Raw genomic sequence first — 17,745 nt, forward strand, 5'->3', positions numbered from 1 at the left:
TGAAGATACTGGTGTAGCGAGTGACAGGTAGACAGGTGAAGATACTGGTGTAGCGAGTGACAGGTAGACAGGTGAAGATACTGGTGTAGCGAGTGACAGGTAGACAGGTGAAGATACTGGTGTAGCGAGTGACGGGTAGACAGGTGAAGATACTGGTGTAGCGAGTGACAGGTAGACAGGTAATGATACTGGTGTAGCGAGTGACAGGTAGACAGGTGAAGATACTGGTGTAGCGAGTGACAGGTAGACAGGTGAAGATACTGGTGTAGCGAGTGACAGGTAGACAGGTGAAGATACTGGTGTAGCGAGTGACAGGTAGACAGGTGAAGATACTGGTGTAGCGAGTGACAGGTAGACAGGTAATGATACTGGTGTAGCGAGTGACAGGTAGACAGGTGAAGATACTGGTGTAGCGAGTGACAGGTAGACAGGTGAAGATACTGGTGTAGCGAGTGACGGGTAGACAGGTGAAGATACTGGTGTAGCGAGTGACAGGTAGACAGGTGAAGATACTGGTGTAGCGAGTGACAGGTAGACAGGTACCGTCCCGGTCCGTCAGTCGAACTGTAGAACACGCAGTCTCTTTTAAAACTTTCCACTGTCGTCGTGACTGTTGTCATGAACTGTGTCTCTAATAGAAAATTCTGGCCTTACACTTAAAAGTATTCACGGATCTAGAAAATCCAGAAGGCTGGTACACAGAACAGAGCTTCCGGTAGGTTTGAAGGTGACGTGGGTGGTTTTGGAATACAGTGTGAATATAAGTTCACCTGCACTGCATGTTGTGGCTGTGTAAAAACGATACATGTGACTTATGTAATGTAATGTTTCCACCTTCCTCTTTTACTGCTTTGTCGTGGATATTTGCTGACTGTGTGCATGTTACAAGTCGTGTCTTCATGCTAATAACACTTGTGATGAGTTTCCCATAATGCACTGGGAAGTGGCTCTGATCTGCGGGTTCATTCGTGTAAGGAAGTCAAGTGTGGTGTTTGCTATATTCACTGTAATTTACATATCATATGTTCCCTGTTCCTCCTGTAAGGCACGGATTGCTAATTAGATTTAGTTACGGAATAGTGTATAGTGATATCATAGATGTACTGACGGTGTGTGTGTGTTTGTGTGTGTTGTAGATGGGGTGTTTGGCCAATGTCAGCGATTTCCTGTTTCAGAGCTGTACACTTACGACGCATCTCCAGCAGCACTGCAGCGTCTGAGGAACCTCCTTCAACAACTCACCCAGCAAGGTATCACTCCTTCAACTCTCTCTCTCCTCCTGTCTTTCTCTCCTGATCTCTTTCCCTTCTCCTGTCTGTCTCTCCTCCTCTCAGTCCGCCTGCAGGGAAATTTGGGTCTCTGCTATGAACCGTTCAGGGTTCCCCCAGAATGTCCTAAATAAACAGGCTTCTGCTATGTTCTCCTCTTTGTGAATCGCATGATGGTTCCCATGGCAACCCAGCCCCATGTGTTTATTTCAGGTTGTTTTCAGCTGTAGTCCTGTCTCCACCCTTCTGTGATTGGCTTGTTTTCCTGAATATGTGCGCCTGTCTTTTATTTCCCCTTAATTAGAGAGTGCGTATACACCCTGAGTTTTCCTTTGTTCATTTGTAAAGTCTTGTCTGTCCATCTGTCTGTCTCTTAATGTGTCCATCTGTCTGTCTCTCTGTCTTTTCACCTGTCTGGCTCTTTATCTGTCCATCTGTCTGAATGTCTGTCTTATTTGTTTAACTGTCTGTCTTTCAATCTGTTCACCTGTCTGTCTCTCGATCTATCTGTCTCTGCCTGTTTATAACTCTCCCTCTCTTTCTCTATACTTGTTTAGTCTACCTGTCTGTTTCAGTGCCTGTCTCTCTGTCTGTCTGTCTGCCTCAATCCTGGTCCTGTCTACCTGTCTGTTTCAGTGCCATTCTCTCTGTCTGTCTGTCTGCCTCAATCCTGGTCCTGTCTACCTGTCTGTTTCAGTACCTGTCTCTCTCTCTGTCTGTCAGCCTCAATCCTGGTCCTGTCTACCTGTCTGTTTCAGTACCTGTCTCTCTCTCTGTCTGTCAGCCTCAATCCTGGTCCTGTCAACCTGTCTGTTTCAGTACCTGTCTCTCTCTCTGTCTGTCAGCCTCAATCCTGGTCCTGTCTACCTGTCTGTTTCAGTACCTGTTTCTGTCTGTCTGTCTGTCTCAATCCTGGTCAGTGTCTACCTGTCTGTTTCATCACCTATCAGTCTGTCTTTTTGTCTGTCTGCCTGCCTCAAACCTAGTCCTACCTTGATATCTATTTCATGAGCTATTTGTCTGTCTCTCTGTATCAATCCTGGTTTTGTCGAACTGTCTGTTTTGGTACCTGTCTGTCTGTCTGTCTGTCTGTTTGTATATCTGTCCCTCTGTATCAGTCCTAGTCCTGTCTACCTTTCTGTTTCAGCATTTGTCTATCTGTCAATCAGTGTGTCTCAATCCCAGTCCTGTCTAGCTGTCTTTGTTTAAATGTGCTACCTGTCTGTCTGATCTGTCTTCCCCACTGTCTTTATTTATTCTGTCTCTTTATCTGTTTTTTTTTCTTGTTCTTCTTTTATTATGTCTTCCATCACTCTGTAATTCAATTTCCTCTTACAGCCAGGTGGAAAAGCATAGTAGCTGTTTTCTTTTCTTTTCAGTTTTCTGTCATTTCCATTCATGTTTTCATGTGGACACATCCAAAATTCTAATACAAATAAGTCTATAGGAAGATTGCCAGAATTACACACTCACTCACTCTCTCTCTCTCTCTCTCTCTCTCTCTCTCTCTCTCTCTCTCTCACACACACACACACACACACACACACAGAGTATTGAATGTGGTGTCTGGTTTTGTCAGGAGAAATCAGCGCAGCATTTCTTCTTGGATGAGGCTGTGTAGCGATCAGTTCCAAGGCCGACACACTCGCTCATCTTTTCCGTGGTCTGCCGTGTGCGTCGCTCTGTCATGTGGGCACATGAAAGAGGGATGATGAAAGGTTGAGTGCACTCCTCCATGGCCCAGGGAGATAGAGAGGCTTTTCAATGCCACGCTGTGTTAGAAGGGCAAAGTCTCGCCATTCAGCTGTACTGACAAAAAAAAAAGAGATAGACAGCAGCATTACACACACACACACACACACACACACACACACACACACACACACACACACACACACTACTTTATTCTACTGATAAAAATAAATTTCCAAATGAAATGAAGTCATTGTGAAAATCAGCTATTGGTCAATTCCCATTGACAGTTGAGGTAGAGGGGTGCCAATACTTTGTGCAGAGGCGCATTTGTGCAGAGCTATATATTTGTCTCCGTCTGTCTGTCTGTCTGTCTGTCTGTCTCTCCTGTCTGTGTTTTTGATGGTTTTATTATTTTTTTTACCTGTCATACCTGTCTGTTTCTTCAGCTCCCTCTGTCACTGTGTTTTTTTTTTTTTAACTTTTCAAGCTTTCTCACTCTACTCTCTCTTCCTCTCTCTTCCTCTCTCTTCCTCTCTCTTTCTCACTCTTCTCTCTCTTCCTCTCTCTTCCTCTCTCTTTCTCACTCTTCTTCTCTCTTTCTTATTATTCTCTCTTTCTCTCTTCCTCTCTCTTTCTCACTCTTCTCCTCTTTCTCACTCTTCTTCTCTCTTTCTCACTCTTCTCTCTCTTTCTCACTCTTCCTCTCTCTTTCTCACTCTTCTCTCTTTCTTACTCTTCCTCTCTCTTTCTCACTCTTCTCTCTCTTTCTCACTCTTCCTCTCTCTTTCTCACTCTTCTCTCTTTCTTACTCTTCCTCTCTCTTTCTCACTCTTTCTCAAGTCTCTCTTCCTCTCCACCCGCTCGTGTCTTTAAATGTCCCATTGTGTTTGTCTTTTTTTTCATCTATCACTCTGTCTCACTTCCTGTCAATCTGTCTGTCTTTCCTATTGAATATGTTCTTGGCTGTTTTGTGTATTTCTTGATGTAGTCCACTAGATGGGAGCACCTATCTGTGTGTGCGTGTGTGCGTGTGCGTGTGTGCGTGTGTGTGCGTTTGTGTATGTGCATGTGTGTGTGTGCATGTGTCTGTGTTTGTGTGTGCATGTGTGTGTGTGCATGCGTTTGTGTGTGTGTGTGCATGTGTGTTTGTGTGTGTGTGTGTGTGTGTGTGTGTGTTTGCATGTGTCTGTGTTTGTGTGTGCGCATGCGTGTGTGTGCATGTGTGTTTGTGTGTGTGTGTGTGTGTGTGTGTGTGTGTGTGTGCATGTGTCTGTGTTTGTGTGTGCGCATGCGTGTGTGTGTGCATGTGTGTGTGCATGTGTGTGTGCGTGTGTGCGTGTGTGCATGTGTGCGTGTGCGTGTGTGCGTGTGTGTGTGTGTGTGCGTGTGTGTGCGTGTGTGTGTGTGCGTGTGTGTGTGTGCGTGTGTGTGTGTGTGTGTGTGTGTGTGTGTGTGTGTGTGTGTGTGTGCGTGTGTGTGTGTGTGTGTGTGTGCGTGTGTGTGTGTGCGTGTGTGTGTGTGTGTTTCTGAACGGGACGTAAACAAGATCTGAAAAGTGTGGAAAGAAGTCACGCTGCCACATTTTCTGAATTAGCACCGCGCTAATGAATATTAGAGGAGCGAGGGAGGCTGCAGTTGTACCCCAACGACTTGACACAAATAAAAAACGAGGGATCAGATGGAAGAGAAAAGGGAAGAGAGGCCACGTTCAGTCGACGCCTTCTCCTTCCCTCCTTCCCTCCCTCCCTCCTGTGTTTCCCTCTCTTTCCTATTTCCTTTTTTTTGTTCTTGGACACAGATGGCATCTGAAAAAATATCTGGCTTGTGATTGATGTGTGGTGGTGTTTTTATTTCAAATTTAGAAAGAGCTGCAGAGGTGTGTGTGTGTGTGTGTGTGTGTGTGTGTGTGTGTGTGCTTAATTTGGCAGAAACCGGGGTGTAAACTAAAATATTTTTGGATCCTCGAGTTGACGTGTGTGTATGTCTCTGTCCTGATCTCACAGTCCTCTGGTGTGATATGTTCCTCACCGCTTACACACTTCTCCTTGTGTGTGTGTGTGTGTGTGTGTGTGTGTGTGTGTGTGTGTGTGTGTGTGTGTGTGTGCTGTTCTTGTCATCGAGCTGCGGGGCGTCAAGTCCATCAGCTCCTCCTTATCTCTTGTCTGGAGTAGAAATCGCACAATTTGTGATGCAGAGACACAACCGCACAATGACACAGGATCAATGGCATCGATCGACCTCGATGAGCCCTCATTTATTGTCTCTTACACACACACACACACACACACACACACACACACACACTAATACTAAATGACGTTTGCATTGCTTACTGGTCCATAATGTGTTGTGTTTAGATTTTTTTGTATCTCCCTAAACCAGTTTACACACACACACTGGCTTAGGTGTGTGTGTGTGTGTGTGAGAGAGAGAGAGAAAGAGAGAGAGAGAGAAAGAGAGAGATTTATAATAATGGAAGGAAGGTGTAAAGAAGAAGTAGAGGTGAGGGAGAGGTGTTAATGAAAGGAACTGTAAAAGTTCTCCTTATTTAATGAACACAGTTGTTTGTTTATTTGTTTATTTGTTTATCAGTAAGCCCTCAGGAGTGACCACACTGTGTCAGCTATTTACTGTAACTCAGAGTGTCTGTGTGTGGGATACTTTCACTGACAGAGAGAGAGAGAGAGAGAAGACAAACAGACAGACAGACATATGGACAGACATACTGACAGACAGACAGACAGACAGACAGAAAGACAGATACACAGATAGACAGACAGATAGACAGACAGACACAAAGAGAGAGGTAGGCAGAAAGACAGTTAGAAAAGAAAAAGTCAGACAGACAGACAGAAAGAGAGAGAGATAGACAGACAGACAGACAGATAGACAGATAGAAACAGTGCCAGAGCCATATCTCCCTGCAGTTCTCACCAGGTTTCCCACTGAAGCTAAGCAGGGTTGAACCTGGCCAGTATCTGGATAGGAATATTAAGATTGCTGCTAGAAGTGGTATTAGTGAGGCCAGCAGGGGGCGCTCACCCTGTGGTCTGTGTGGGGTCTAATGCCCCAGTATAGTGACGGGGACACTATACTGTAAAAACAGCGCTGTCTTTCGGATAAGACGTTAAACCGAGGCCTTGACTCTCTGCGGTCATTAACAATCCCAGGACACTTATCGTAAAAGAGTAGGGTATAACCCTGGTGAAATTCCCCCATTGGATCTTCTCTATCACGGCCCGCTAATAATCCCTATCTCTGAACTGGCTACATCACTTTCTCCTCTCCACTAATAGCTGGTGTGTGGTGGGGGTTCTGGAGCACTATGGCTGCCGTCGCATCATCCAGGTGGAGGATACAGACTAGTGGTGGTTGAGGAAATCTTATAAATGTAATACATATAAATGTAACTGTAACTAAAGACAGACAGAAAGTATAAGAGAGTGAAGAAATGAGAGCCTGAATGACTCAACATGAGTGTTGTGAATCTCTCTCTCCCCTCTCCATCCCTCCATCTCTCTCCCTGCCATGATGATTCTCAGCTAGAACCGAGCGCTGTGTGTTTATTATGTGGGAGAACAGGAGAACCAACACTGAGCGTTCAACCAGGCTAATGTAGCTAACATCTTTAGCATCGCACAAACTGTACGTGCTGCTCACGTGGTATCTGACTCTCACTCCACAAAGCATCATACTCGGGGGGGGGGGGGGGATCAATAAATCAATAAATCATGTGAAAAGAATCACACGTGAGAATAGATGAATCGTTTGAAAATAAATGGATCATTTTGAAAAGAAGTCACGTGAAAAGAAAAGAATCATTTGAAAATAAACAAATCATATGAATTCAAATCACTTAAAGAATAGAAAATAAAGGAATCATTTGAAAAGAAACGAATCCATTTAAAATAAAATTAATCATGTGTGTGTGAGTGTGTGTGTGTTTCTGTGAGTGTGTGTCTATGAGTGTGTGTGAGTGTGTGAGTGTGTGTGTGTGTGTGAGTGTGTGTGTCTGTCTGTGTGTGTGTGTGTGTGTGTGTGTGTGTGTATACGTGTCTGTGTGTGTGTCTGTGTGTGTGTGTCTGTGTGTGTGTGTCTGTCTGTCTTTGTGTGTGTGTCTGTGTCTGTGTGTGTGCGTCTGTGTGTGTGTGTCTGTGTGTGTCTGTGTGTGTGTGTGCGTGTGTTTGTGTGTGTCTGTGTGTGTGTGTGTGTGTGTGTGTACGTGTCTGTGTGTGTGTGTGTGTGTGTGAAAGGAGAGACATCTGTGAGGAGGTTTATGTGGGAGTTCAGCCTTTCAGAACAGAACAGCTAGTCGGGAATGCTTACGGGAATACACACACACACACACACACACCACAGACACACACACACACACACACACACACACACACACACACACACACAGTGTTCTGTTAGGTTAGGTAACAGAACAAAATGTCCAGCACTCTGGACTCATCTGTGCGTGCTTGTGTGTGTAAATTAAAGGTGTTTCAGAACAAGTGTTTTCTCTCAGTTTTCTTAAAAAGCACATATTGTCTGAACGTTAAACTCTATTTGCATATATTTGCATATGATTGAATATACAACGAGCTCTTATTTGATCTGTTCTTTATATTCATAAAGTGCCCTCCACTAATATTGGCACCCTTGGTAAATATGAGCAAAGAAGGCTGTGAAAATCTGTCTTTATTGTTTAACCTTTTGATCTTTTCTTCAAATAATTCATAAAAATACTCTGCTCTCATGGATATCAAACAATTGCAAACACAACACAGGTTTATCCAAAAAAAAAAAAAACTTTGTTAAATATAGGTGTGCAACAATTATTGGCACCCTTTTAGTCGATACTTTGTGCTGCCTCCCTTTGCCAAGATAACAGCTCTGAGTCTTCTCCTGTAATGCCTGATGAGGTTGGAGAATACATGGCGAGGGATCTGAGAGCGTTCCTCCATACAGAATCTCTCCAGATCCTTCACATTTCGCGGTCCACGCTGATGGACTCTCCTTCAGTTCACCCCACAGGTTTTCTATGGGGTTCAGGTCAGGGGACTGGGATGGTCATGGCAGGACCTTGATTTTGTGGTCAGTAAACCATTTCTGTGTTGATTTTGATGATGTTTTGGATCATCGTCCTGCTGGAAGATCCAACCACGGCCAACCACTGCCTCTGCTTTCTGGCAGAGGCAGTCAGGTTTTCATTTAATATCTGTTGATATTTGATCGAGTCCATGATGCCATGTATCCTAACAAAATGTCCAGGTCCTCTGGCAGAAAAACAGCCCCAAAACATTAAAGAGTCACCACCATATTTAACCGTGGGCATGAGGTACTTTTCCATATGGCTACCTCTCTGTGTGCTCCAAAACCACCTCTGGTCTTTATTACCAAAAAGCTCTATTTTGGTTTCATCTGACCATAGAACCCGATCCCATTTGAAGTTCCAGTAGTGTCGGCACACTGAAGACGCTCGAGTTTGTTTTTGGATGAGAGTAGAGGCTTTTTTCTTCAAATCCTTCCAAACAACTTGTGGTGATGTAGGTGACTTCAGATTGTATTTTTGGAGATTTTCTGACCTCAAGACGCAACTGACTTCTGCAGTTCTCCAGCTGTGATCCTTGGAGATTTTTTGGCCACTCGAACCGTCCTCTTCACAGTGCGTTGAGACGATATAGACACACGTCCAATTCCAGGTCGATTCATAACATCTCCAGTTGACTGGAACTTCTTAATTATTGCCCTGATGGTGGAAATGGGCGTTTTCAATGCTTGTGCTATTTTCTTATAGACACTTCCCATCGTGTGAAGCTCAACAACCTTTTGCTGCACATCACAGCTATATTCCTCGCTCTTACCCATTGTTATGAATGACTAAGGGAATTTGGCCTGTGTGTTACCTCATATTTATACCCCTGTGAAACAGGAAGTCATGGTTGAACAATTTCCTGTTCCTAGTCACTCAGGTGTACTAAAAAATTTAAATATCAATGGGAATATACTTCAAATATATTTTTCTCAATGAATTCATAGGTGTGCCAATAATTGCTGCACACCTATATTTAACAATTTTTTTTTTATAAACCTGTGTTGTGTTTGCAATTGTATGATATCCATGAGAGCAGAGTATTTTATGTGAATTATTTGAGCAAAAGATCAAAAGACAAATAAACAATAAAGACAAATTTTCACAGCCTACTTTACTCATATTTACCAAGAGTGCCAATATTAGTGGAAGGCACTGTATGCTTAGTGCATAACACAAACGTGAACGTGAACGTGTTACCGTGGTGATTTTAAAACTGACTATAAAAAACGGTGTTTTTAAGGACTGTGCTTAAGGACTTTATTTTTCCTATTTGGTGGAAGTGTATTCTAAGAGGACTAAGTGGACGTGTCACGGATTCAATACAGATACTTTAGTTTTCTATTCCGAACACGTTACAGTGTTAATCGTATCATATCTGAGTAACACACACACACACACACACATACCAACACATTTTTCCTTGACATTGCTAAACTAATATACGGCATGTTGCTCAAATGATCGCAACTGATATTCACACAGATTCCTAACCCACAGGGAAGATGTCTAACTCATATGTCCTGTAAGCGCTGGTGTGAAATGTTAGCCGCCACTCAGGATCCCTCATAAGCGGACCATTTATGAATATCAAATGCTTTATCCGACCTCACTGACTCTGTTCCCCGGCAACCGAACGCTGCACAGGAGACAGTCACGCTCTTAATACCCAGAATCCCTCTCGTGAGGACTCGAGTGCTTTTTTTTTTTGCGGTGGCCATTTTGAAGCAGTGTTCAGATGAGGACAGACAGGAAGTCAGAAGGCCAATGGATCAATATGGAGAATGAGTTTAAATCACCGATATGAACTGTGAAGATGATTTTAAAGCTACAGTGCATATTTTATTGTTGTTTTATTAAGAATTAAGGATGAAAAAACTGCAGGCTAACGCTAGACAGCTAGCTAGGGGTTGGTGTGCGTGATTTTAGCTGTTCAGCTAGCTTTCTTGATCACATTTGTCATTTTGCTAATTGCTAATGTCATTTGTCTGAAGTTGATCTAAAGCTTGATCAGGACACAGAATACAACGCTAACACTTCCGGACAGGAAGTGTTTACTATACTCCGCTCTTGATATTGAAGCACAATCGGGAGAGCCGCTGCATGTGCTTCTACAGTCCCTAAAATCACCAAAAAAGGTTATCGAGACACGGGATCAAAATCCTGTATGATCTGATGTTCCTGTGCCAAGTTGTCTTATGTACAAATTTTGCTGGAATACGTCAGACATCATCATGCTCCAACTTCAGGCATGGAAGAAGTCAGACTACAGGATGACAGACAAGAGCCAGCAGCCAATCACGAGAGAGAAAGTGCAATATAATCTAAAAAGGGGGCGGGGGGGTGGAGGATTGTGATAGTGTTACAGCTTTTGTCTTGATATTATTTCTAATTTGAATTGTTTTATAATTCCCTGTAGCTTGTGATAATGATAATGCTAATCATCAGATTTATCTTCATCATGGAATATCCAATTACAAACTAGCTGTCGATTTTTTGTAGGTTTCTGAGTATTTTTGTTGATCAGATTGAGTTTTGCTTTAAAGCTCTGACCCATCGAGGCATGGACTCCACAAGACCTCTGTAGGTGTGCTGTGGTATCTGGAACCATGACATTAGCAGCAGATCCTTTAAGTCCTGTATGTTGTGAGGTGTGAGGGACTTGTTTGTCCATCACGTCTCACAGATGCTGGATCAGATTGAGATCTGGAGAATTTGGAGGGCGAGTCAACACCTTGTCATGTTCCTCAAACCGTTCCTGAACAGTCACCTGTTCAGGGAATGTTGTGGGACACAGAAAAGGTCCACAGCTGCACAAAATAACACCAAAAAGAGTAAAAAAACAACAACAAAAGACCATAGCGAGCCGTGTTGTGTCCTTCATGTGCGTTTGGGATGACAAAAGATGAACACAAATGTACCGAAACCAGATCAATGCTGCTAGGGGTGCCAAGAACAATCGCTCTAGGATTCGGACCGCAGCAAACATACCCAGTGTGAAAAGCACCTTATTCATTCATCTGTCAGTGGTTTTAATGTTATGGCTGATCGGTGTAAGAATGCGTACTGTGTCAAAATCGTACTCAAAACTCTGCTTGAGTGAGTCAGGAACATTTAAACGCACTCAGTTCTTCGAGAGTATAACAGTTGATATTTTTAACTGATCAGAAATGAGCAAGACACACATTTATTTAGGTAGTTATTTATTTGCTTTAATATTCAGCTTAATATTCTTCACACATTCAAAGCTTGGAATCCTTCAGTAATCCTCCGAGTATTCTCCAACAATCCTGCACATGTCTTCAAAGTTTAGTCTCAAAGACAAGGTGAAAATAACGCTGGTGTTTCTGTGGTGAACAATCTCCTGTGAGGTTAACCTGAAAAAATCACTCTACGCTTGTACAATGTGCTTCCGTTTGTTGAATAAGGGCCTGATAGTTTCATTTGACATTGAAAAGACAACACTGCTATAGCAGCTGGAGAAGAGGAAAAAACCCTGAGATATTTATTGGAGTAGTTCAAAGTTAAAACAGGGAGTAAAAAAAAAAATTTCCTTGTAAATGTGTTTGAGTAAAAGTACAACTATTGCAGTAATACTTGAGTAAGAAATACATCGACCAAAATAGTACTTACACAATAACAAAGAACTCTAATATTTCACTCTCTTGCTACTGAGGCGTACTACACTGCATTGAATTCTCACTGAGTGTGTATTAACTTACTATTTAGAACTATTCAGTAGTATGTGGTCTGGGAAATGTTCAGCCACACATGCAGTACCACTTTTCTACCAGAGAGGGCAAAAGCTCAAAATTTTTACATCCACTACCTGTGACTAATGTGTTGTTTTTGCTGTCCAGGGAACCACTCCTGAAAGAACATACTATCTGAGATACGTTAACATATATTTTTTGTCATTTAAACAAATTTATATATTTTGAGCATTCTGTTAAATGGCAAAATGTCATTGTTGCCATATGGCAACAACATGCTCCAGAATAAAGGAACTGTAGTGCGTGCTTTCATGAACTGAAACAGGCCTACATAACAAAATAGACACTAGGCATCTCTAATAGTATATTTACATTTTTTTTCACATTCAAAGTAAGAAACACTGTTGTAATTTCACACATTATGCAATCAGACCTTATTTTCTAATTTTTTTTGTTTTGTTTTGTTTCAAGAGAAAGAATTAAGAAATTAAAAGATACTTCACCCAACTTACTTTTGGTATGTATTTTCAGTGAGTAAATCAATCCACACACTTTTTACAACTGAAATTACTTTCTAGAATATATCATTGGAATTGTAATCTCAGACATTTGGTGTTATTTCTGAGTATATGATACTTTCCACCATTGCACATTGTTGCCATATAGCAACAAATTACCAACTAACCCATCCCCCTTCTCCAACACAGAAATTCACATTTTTAAAATATATATTTTTATTACTTGAACTAATTCAAGTAATAAAAACCCATAAAAAACATGTTTTGATGTAAATGTAATAATTCATGTAGTAGAGTGTTAATTATAAATAACAAATACAACATTTTTTAAAAAAATGCAACAGTACTGTATTGTTGGTATTTCATAAATTGTGCTATGATATGTTTCTATGTGGTGTTACGCAGGTGTTTGACTGGTGTTGTGACTAGCATTGTATTTTGTTGGCACGAAACAAACAGGACAGCTAATGGGTCTGGAACAATGCCACTGGATTTTGAAGGACTTAGAGAGTGTGGGCTACGCAGATGTTTGACTAGCCTTGTGACTAGTGCCATGCTTTTAAACATTTTTTAATTGTGACTGTTTTTGAGCTAACTGCACCTGCAGAAGGTCAGCTTACACTGAATAGGAGGTTGAAGTCAACAATGTGACTAGCATAGTGGTTTATTGGAGGACATTTTGAGGCAGCTGCAGTGGGTCAGATTGGCTCAAAGTGAGTAGAGTACAAGGGGGCAATAACTTCGGAACAACATTTGTTGAATTTTTAGAGGATTTCAAGCTACACATATGTTTTCCTAGCATCTTTTCATAGCTAGTATTTTGTACAATGCAAATCCAATGATTTTGAGTACAAAGTGAGTATCGGTTTGCACGGATGTTTTGAATTTATCAATCATTGGACTATGTGGACGACTAATTTAACAACGATCGTGTTTTGTTTGTGGAATTTTAAAACCTCGATGAATCTGAAATACACCTGAAATCAGGAAGGGAGTGTAAAAGTATAATGTAAACAGGTCGAAAATTGAGTTTACATTAAGGACCTGGTGAGCTAAGATGGAGTTTGACTAGCATTGTAACTAGCATTGTGTTTTGTTGGTGGCCATTTTGGAGTTAGCAAATTTCTAGGAAGCTTAACAAACTTTAAACTAGTGATTATAAAGGATTTAGTGATGGTTGTGTTTTTTTTTTTTTCGTTTTTTTTTCTTCGTTTTGTTGGCTGCCAGATAAAAGCAAATTCTATGAACTATGAACAAGTTCATACCATGTACTCGTAAATTATTATACCCAATTAATAGCGTATCTTAACTATGCATTGTGACTTCTTAACCTAATGCTTTATTAGCAGTGTTTGTAAAATATGAGCTCATTAGATTCAATACAGCACATTGACCTAGTTATTGAACTAGTTAAACACAAATTAGCTAGGCTTCACACTAGCTTTATTGGCAGCTTAAGCTAATTGTCCTAGCTTATATGTATAGACTCACCAGAGACACTGTTAATTTCTGCTACTTCCTTCCAAGCTGTATTTTCCTTCATAATGTCTCGATACACATTTAATGTGAGGTTGTATATGACAGGGTAAATTGAAACCACGGTTATAAGTTCGTCATCCGTTTTTGGACGTCAAACACTAAATGGGAACTACGATTGGGAAGTAGGAAGTAAAGTTGTAAAGAAACCTCTGTCCACATGCGTGATAGGAATTGATCCGAGGAATCAGTTGTTTGGATTTGTTGCTTGACAACTTCACACCTAATTTGCACAGAGGTGAGGAAATCTCGATACGAACGGCGCTCGCTGATGAAACGGCCGTGCCGTGCCGTGCTGCGTCTTTGCCAGTGTCGGTTAGAGAAAGGAGGAATTAGTCCAGACCTAATTTGAATTTTAAGTAACATTCACGCACTTGGGTCCTGACGCTTCTTTACGCATGCATGGTCAATTATGATGAAAACTCCACACAGTTTCTTGCTGAAGAAGACGAACCCGAAGCTGCACCTGGCCACGCTTTACAATCTGCGCCGTGTGCTTTATTTTGGGCCACGCTGAGATCTTTGATCACAAATTCATGTTGTTTATTGCATGTCCTGTATGTCTAGTTTGGGAAGTAACCTTTGATGGTTTTATCTGATTGCAGGCACTTCAGATTCAGCTGCTTTGAGGAAGGCTCTTGTACCTTTCTGTGCTTTGATCAATATTCTTCACAAGTGGGAAGTCTCGCATGTGCATAATAGAGTCCTTCATACACACACACACACACACACACACCAATATGCATGTCTCAAATATGCATTTACAAGAGGCTAGTCGTGACAGCCGAAGCATTGGTGTGTATTCACTAGTGACACTTGCTCTTTTGTGCTTTTTCTTTTGAAGTCACTTACTATTAAATACATGTGTACATACACACACACACACACACACTCACTTACACAGCTCAATAAGAGTAACACAGGTAAGTCTTTTGATTGTTTATTGCTCTCAGTTTGGTACTTATCATCTCTATAGGGCTAGCAGTACATTTCTTAATGCTAGTCATCTCATCTACACCGACCAGCGGAAACACAGATGGTGGTTAATGGGGCTGTGGACGATTAAGAAGTCGAGACAATATCAGAATCCGAAAGCAATGAAAGCAATCAGAAAGCAATCTGCTCCTGTCCGTACTGACTAACTGAGGAGTGTTAAGGAGGATAATGCACAAGGACGCCACTATGTACAATCTCTGTTTGACAGTCCTCTCAAAATATCCTACGCATTGAATATGTGCAGTAGCAACCCAACCTCCTATCGCACACCTAGACAGGTACATCTGCATATTCAAACATCTGGTGGCAACACTAAGGGCACTATGCAGGATATTTTACAATTTTCACTTGGGATTTTATCTGAGAGCTTCAATATAATTATCATTTAGTGCTCTTGAGTGGCACAACATGGAAAAAAACAAACATTTGACCACTTGTCTTGTGAAGCGCTTATACAAAATAATAATATACTGGACTAGTGGCTAGCATACGGCGCTCTCACTGCCGTGGTCTGGGTTCAAATCCTGGTCAGGGAACCAACTCCATGAACCAACTCGCTGGAGGGTTGCACGAGCCAGTGGACTCTCAGTTCCAGTCCCAAGCACTGATGGGGAGGGTTGCATCTATTAGAGTAAAGGCATCTGTTGTAAAACTTGTGCCAGAATCAAACATGCAGATGGGTGACCCTCATGCCATTTTTGCTCTCTAGGACTCCTGGTCATGAATCGTTACAGCATCATCGGGATTCAAACACACAGTCCCCAGATGATAGGGCAAACACTATCGAATGGGAACGATAACTTTCAATAATATATTCTTATTATATATGAAGCTTAAAAAAGGGCAGAGCACTCTCCTGTTTGCGTAATATCCCACACAGCGCCCTAGCAGACAATAGCACACTGGATGTATGAATATACATGTAATAAGCCACCTGTAGAATCATGTAGATGTAATACACAGTATGTATTAGAGGAGAAATGCAATGCCTCTATCAGTATCTGTACGTAGCAACAGGTCATGACCATAGATTTTGGTGTTGCAGGTTGGCATTAATAAGGACATAGCTTCAAGGAAAATGGAGTCAAGAGGCTATCAGGCTTGTGCTACAAGCTACTATCTAGTGAATTTTTAGAGTAAACCAGTAACAGGCAGCTGAGAGTCGACACAGTCATCCAGCGTACAGTCCAGCAGCTTTTCAGCAGGTGTGTTTCCCATCCTGAAAAGACCCGACACTTGCCTAAAATATTCAAGCATTGGAAAAAGTAACACAATTTTAATTTTCTTCTGTTTATCAACAAGGTTTCCGTGGTACGCATGCATTTCTAATGTACTGACTTTCTCCCCTCCATCATCTCCCTTCCCCTGTAACAGTATGTACCATAGATCTTACAATAGAAATGGATTTTTGCCTTTGTTTTTGCATAAAGGTATTAGATGTACAGTAATTTCCTATTATTTGCTATAAAACTCTTGGTGGCTGTGGAGTATTTTTGAACTAGCTCAATTCAGCTAGTCCTGTCCTGTCTGCTGATTCACACATTGGTGCAGCGTGATTCCTTCCCCAATGGCCCTCTATTAGCCCTTGTTGCAGTTCCCATTTTCTAACCTCTAGGTGCAGCAATAATAACTCTATTGCGCAACATCTAGAAAGGCGGAAAAAAAACAAAAAAAAACAGCAACAGAACATCTCCTCATATCTAATCTTTCTTTGTATCCATTTAGAATAAACGATCTGTTCATTATGAATAATGTCTTGGTCTTTGTTTAAATCTCTAATGTATTATAAAGTTATATATATATATATATATATATATATATATATATATATATATATATATATATATATATATATATATACATATATACATTCATCCGAATGATTCTCTACTAGTCTCTCTACAAGTGAGTGGGAGATTGGAGGCAAATCTTGCTTCTCTTCTTTCCTGTATCCAATTTTCTCCTTTCCTTTGAATACAATAACAGTAAATTACCTTAAATTATCGCCTCTGTTCCATTTGAGCTGACGTCTGTATCAGGATTACTTTGAACCATTATTGATTATCGTCCTTCTTGTATGTTTTAGATAAAAAAAAAGACTTTCATAACACTGGATCCTTCACATGATGGTCGTCTCTGATGGTGCTGATGAGCCGTCATGCGTCATTATTGGCGCTAATCAGTAGACTGGAAAGCTACAGTGCATGATTGTCATTGTGGATCACAGTGTGTCTGTGTGTGTGTTATAGTATTGTGTGTGTGTATAATAAATTGGAGTGGGTCAAAGTGTTTGGTGAAGTGATAGCTTGTTAGTTAGGGTCAGTGGTTGTGGTGTTGCACTAGTGTTTTAAGGTTATGAGTTTAAATCCCATTGGGCATTTGAGCAAGATCCTTAACCCTCACCTCTTCAGCTCTGTGATTGGACTGGATTTTGGACTGTGATTGGACTGGATACTCATTCTATTATAAATGGCTGAGATATAGCGAGTTTTATCCAAAGGGTTTATCATAATCACAGCCTTAAAATGGAAATCTTTTACCCGATGTGTGACTGCATCTGTGATGTTTTAACTACCACCAGCATGTATTACTGTTATTATTATTACTATTTGGTGTGGGTCTGTTTACATTTCTTATTTCTCATGATTGACTCTTTACTACGTTTTGGCATTGTGATCACAGCGGTCCTGTTGTTTGAGGAGTTTGGCGCCATGCTCCATCAGGCTGGATTATTTTTATCTGGAACATTTTATCCAGTCATCTGTGACCTTACATCCACTAATCTGGGACTGTTACTTTGAAACTGATTAACTGGGCAAACTGACATCAGTCAAAGCAAACCAGTGTTTGACTGACACTTACTCAGCTACATCGAAACTACGGAGTCTACAAGCATGCACAGCTACTATAGGTAAAGAATCATATCTACACTATAACTA

The 17,745-nt window shown here is 41.3% G+C and overlaps 1 protein-coding gene across 1 annotated transcript in view; it reads left to right on the top strand.

Moving 5' to 3' along the window:
* The window catches only part of LOC128610507 (receptor-type tyrosine-protein phosphatase N2-like), a 146,932-nt gene that overhangs the window by 54,437 nt on the left and 74,750 nt on the right, over positions 1-17,745 (top strand). The window contains exon 3 of the mRNA XM_053629871.1: positions 1,137-1,250. Within this exon, the coding sequence (XP_053485846.1) occupies positions 1,137-1,250 (114 nt within the window). The remainder of the gene's footprint in view (positions 1-1,136; positions 1,251-17,745) is intronic.

This window comes from Ictalurus furcatus, chromosome 7 (assembly GCF_023375685.1).
Source record: "Ictalurus furcatus strain D&B chromosome 7, Billie_1.0, whole genome shotgun sequence".
NCBI lineage: Eukaryota > Metazoa > Chordata > Actinopteri > Siluriformes > Ictaluridae > Ictalurus > Ictalurus furcatus.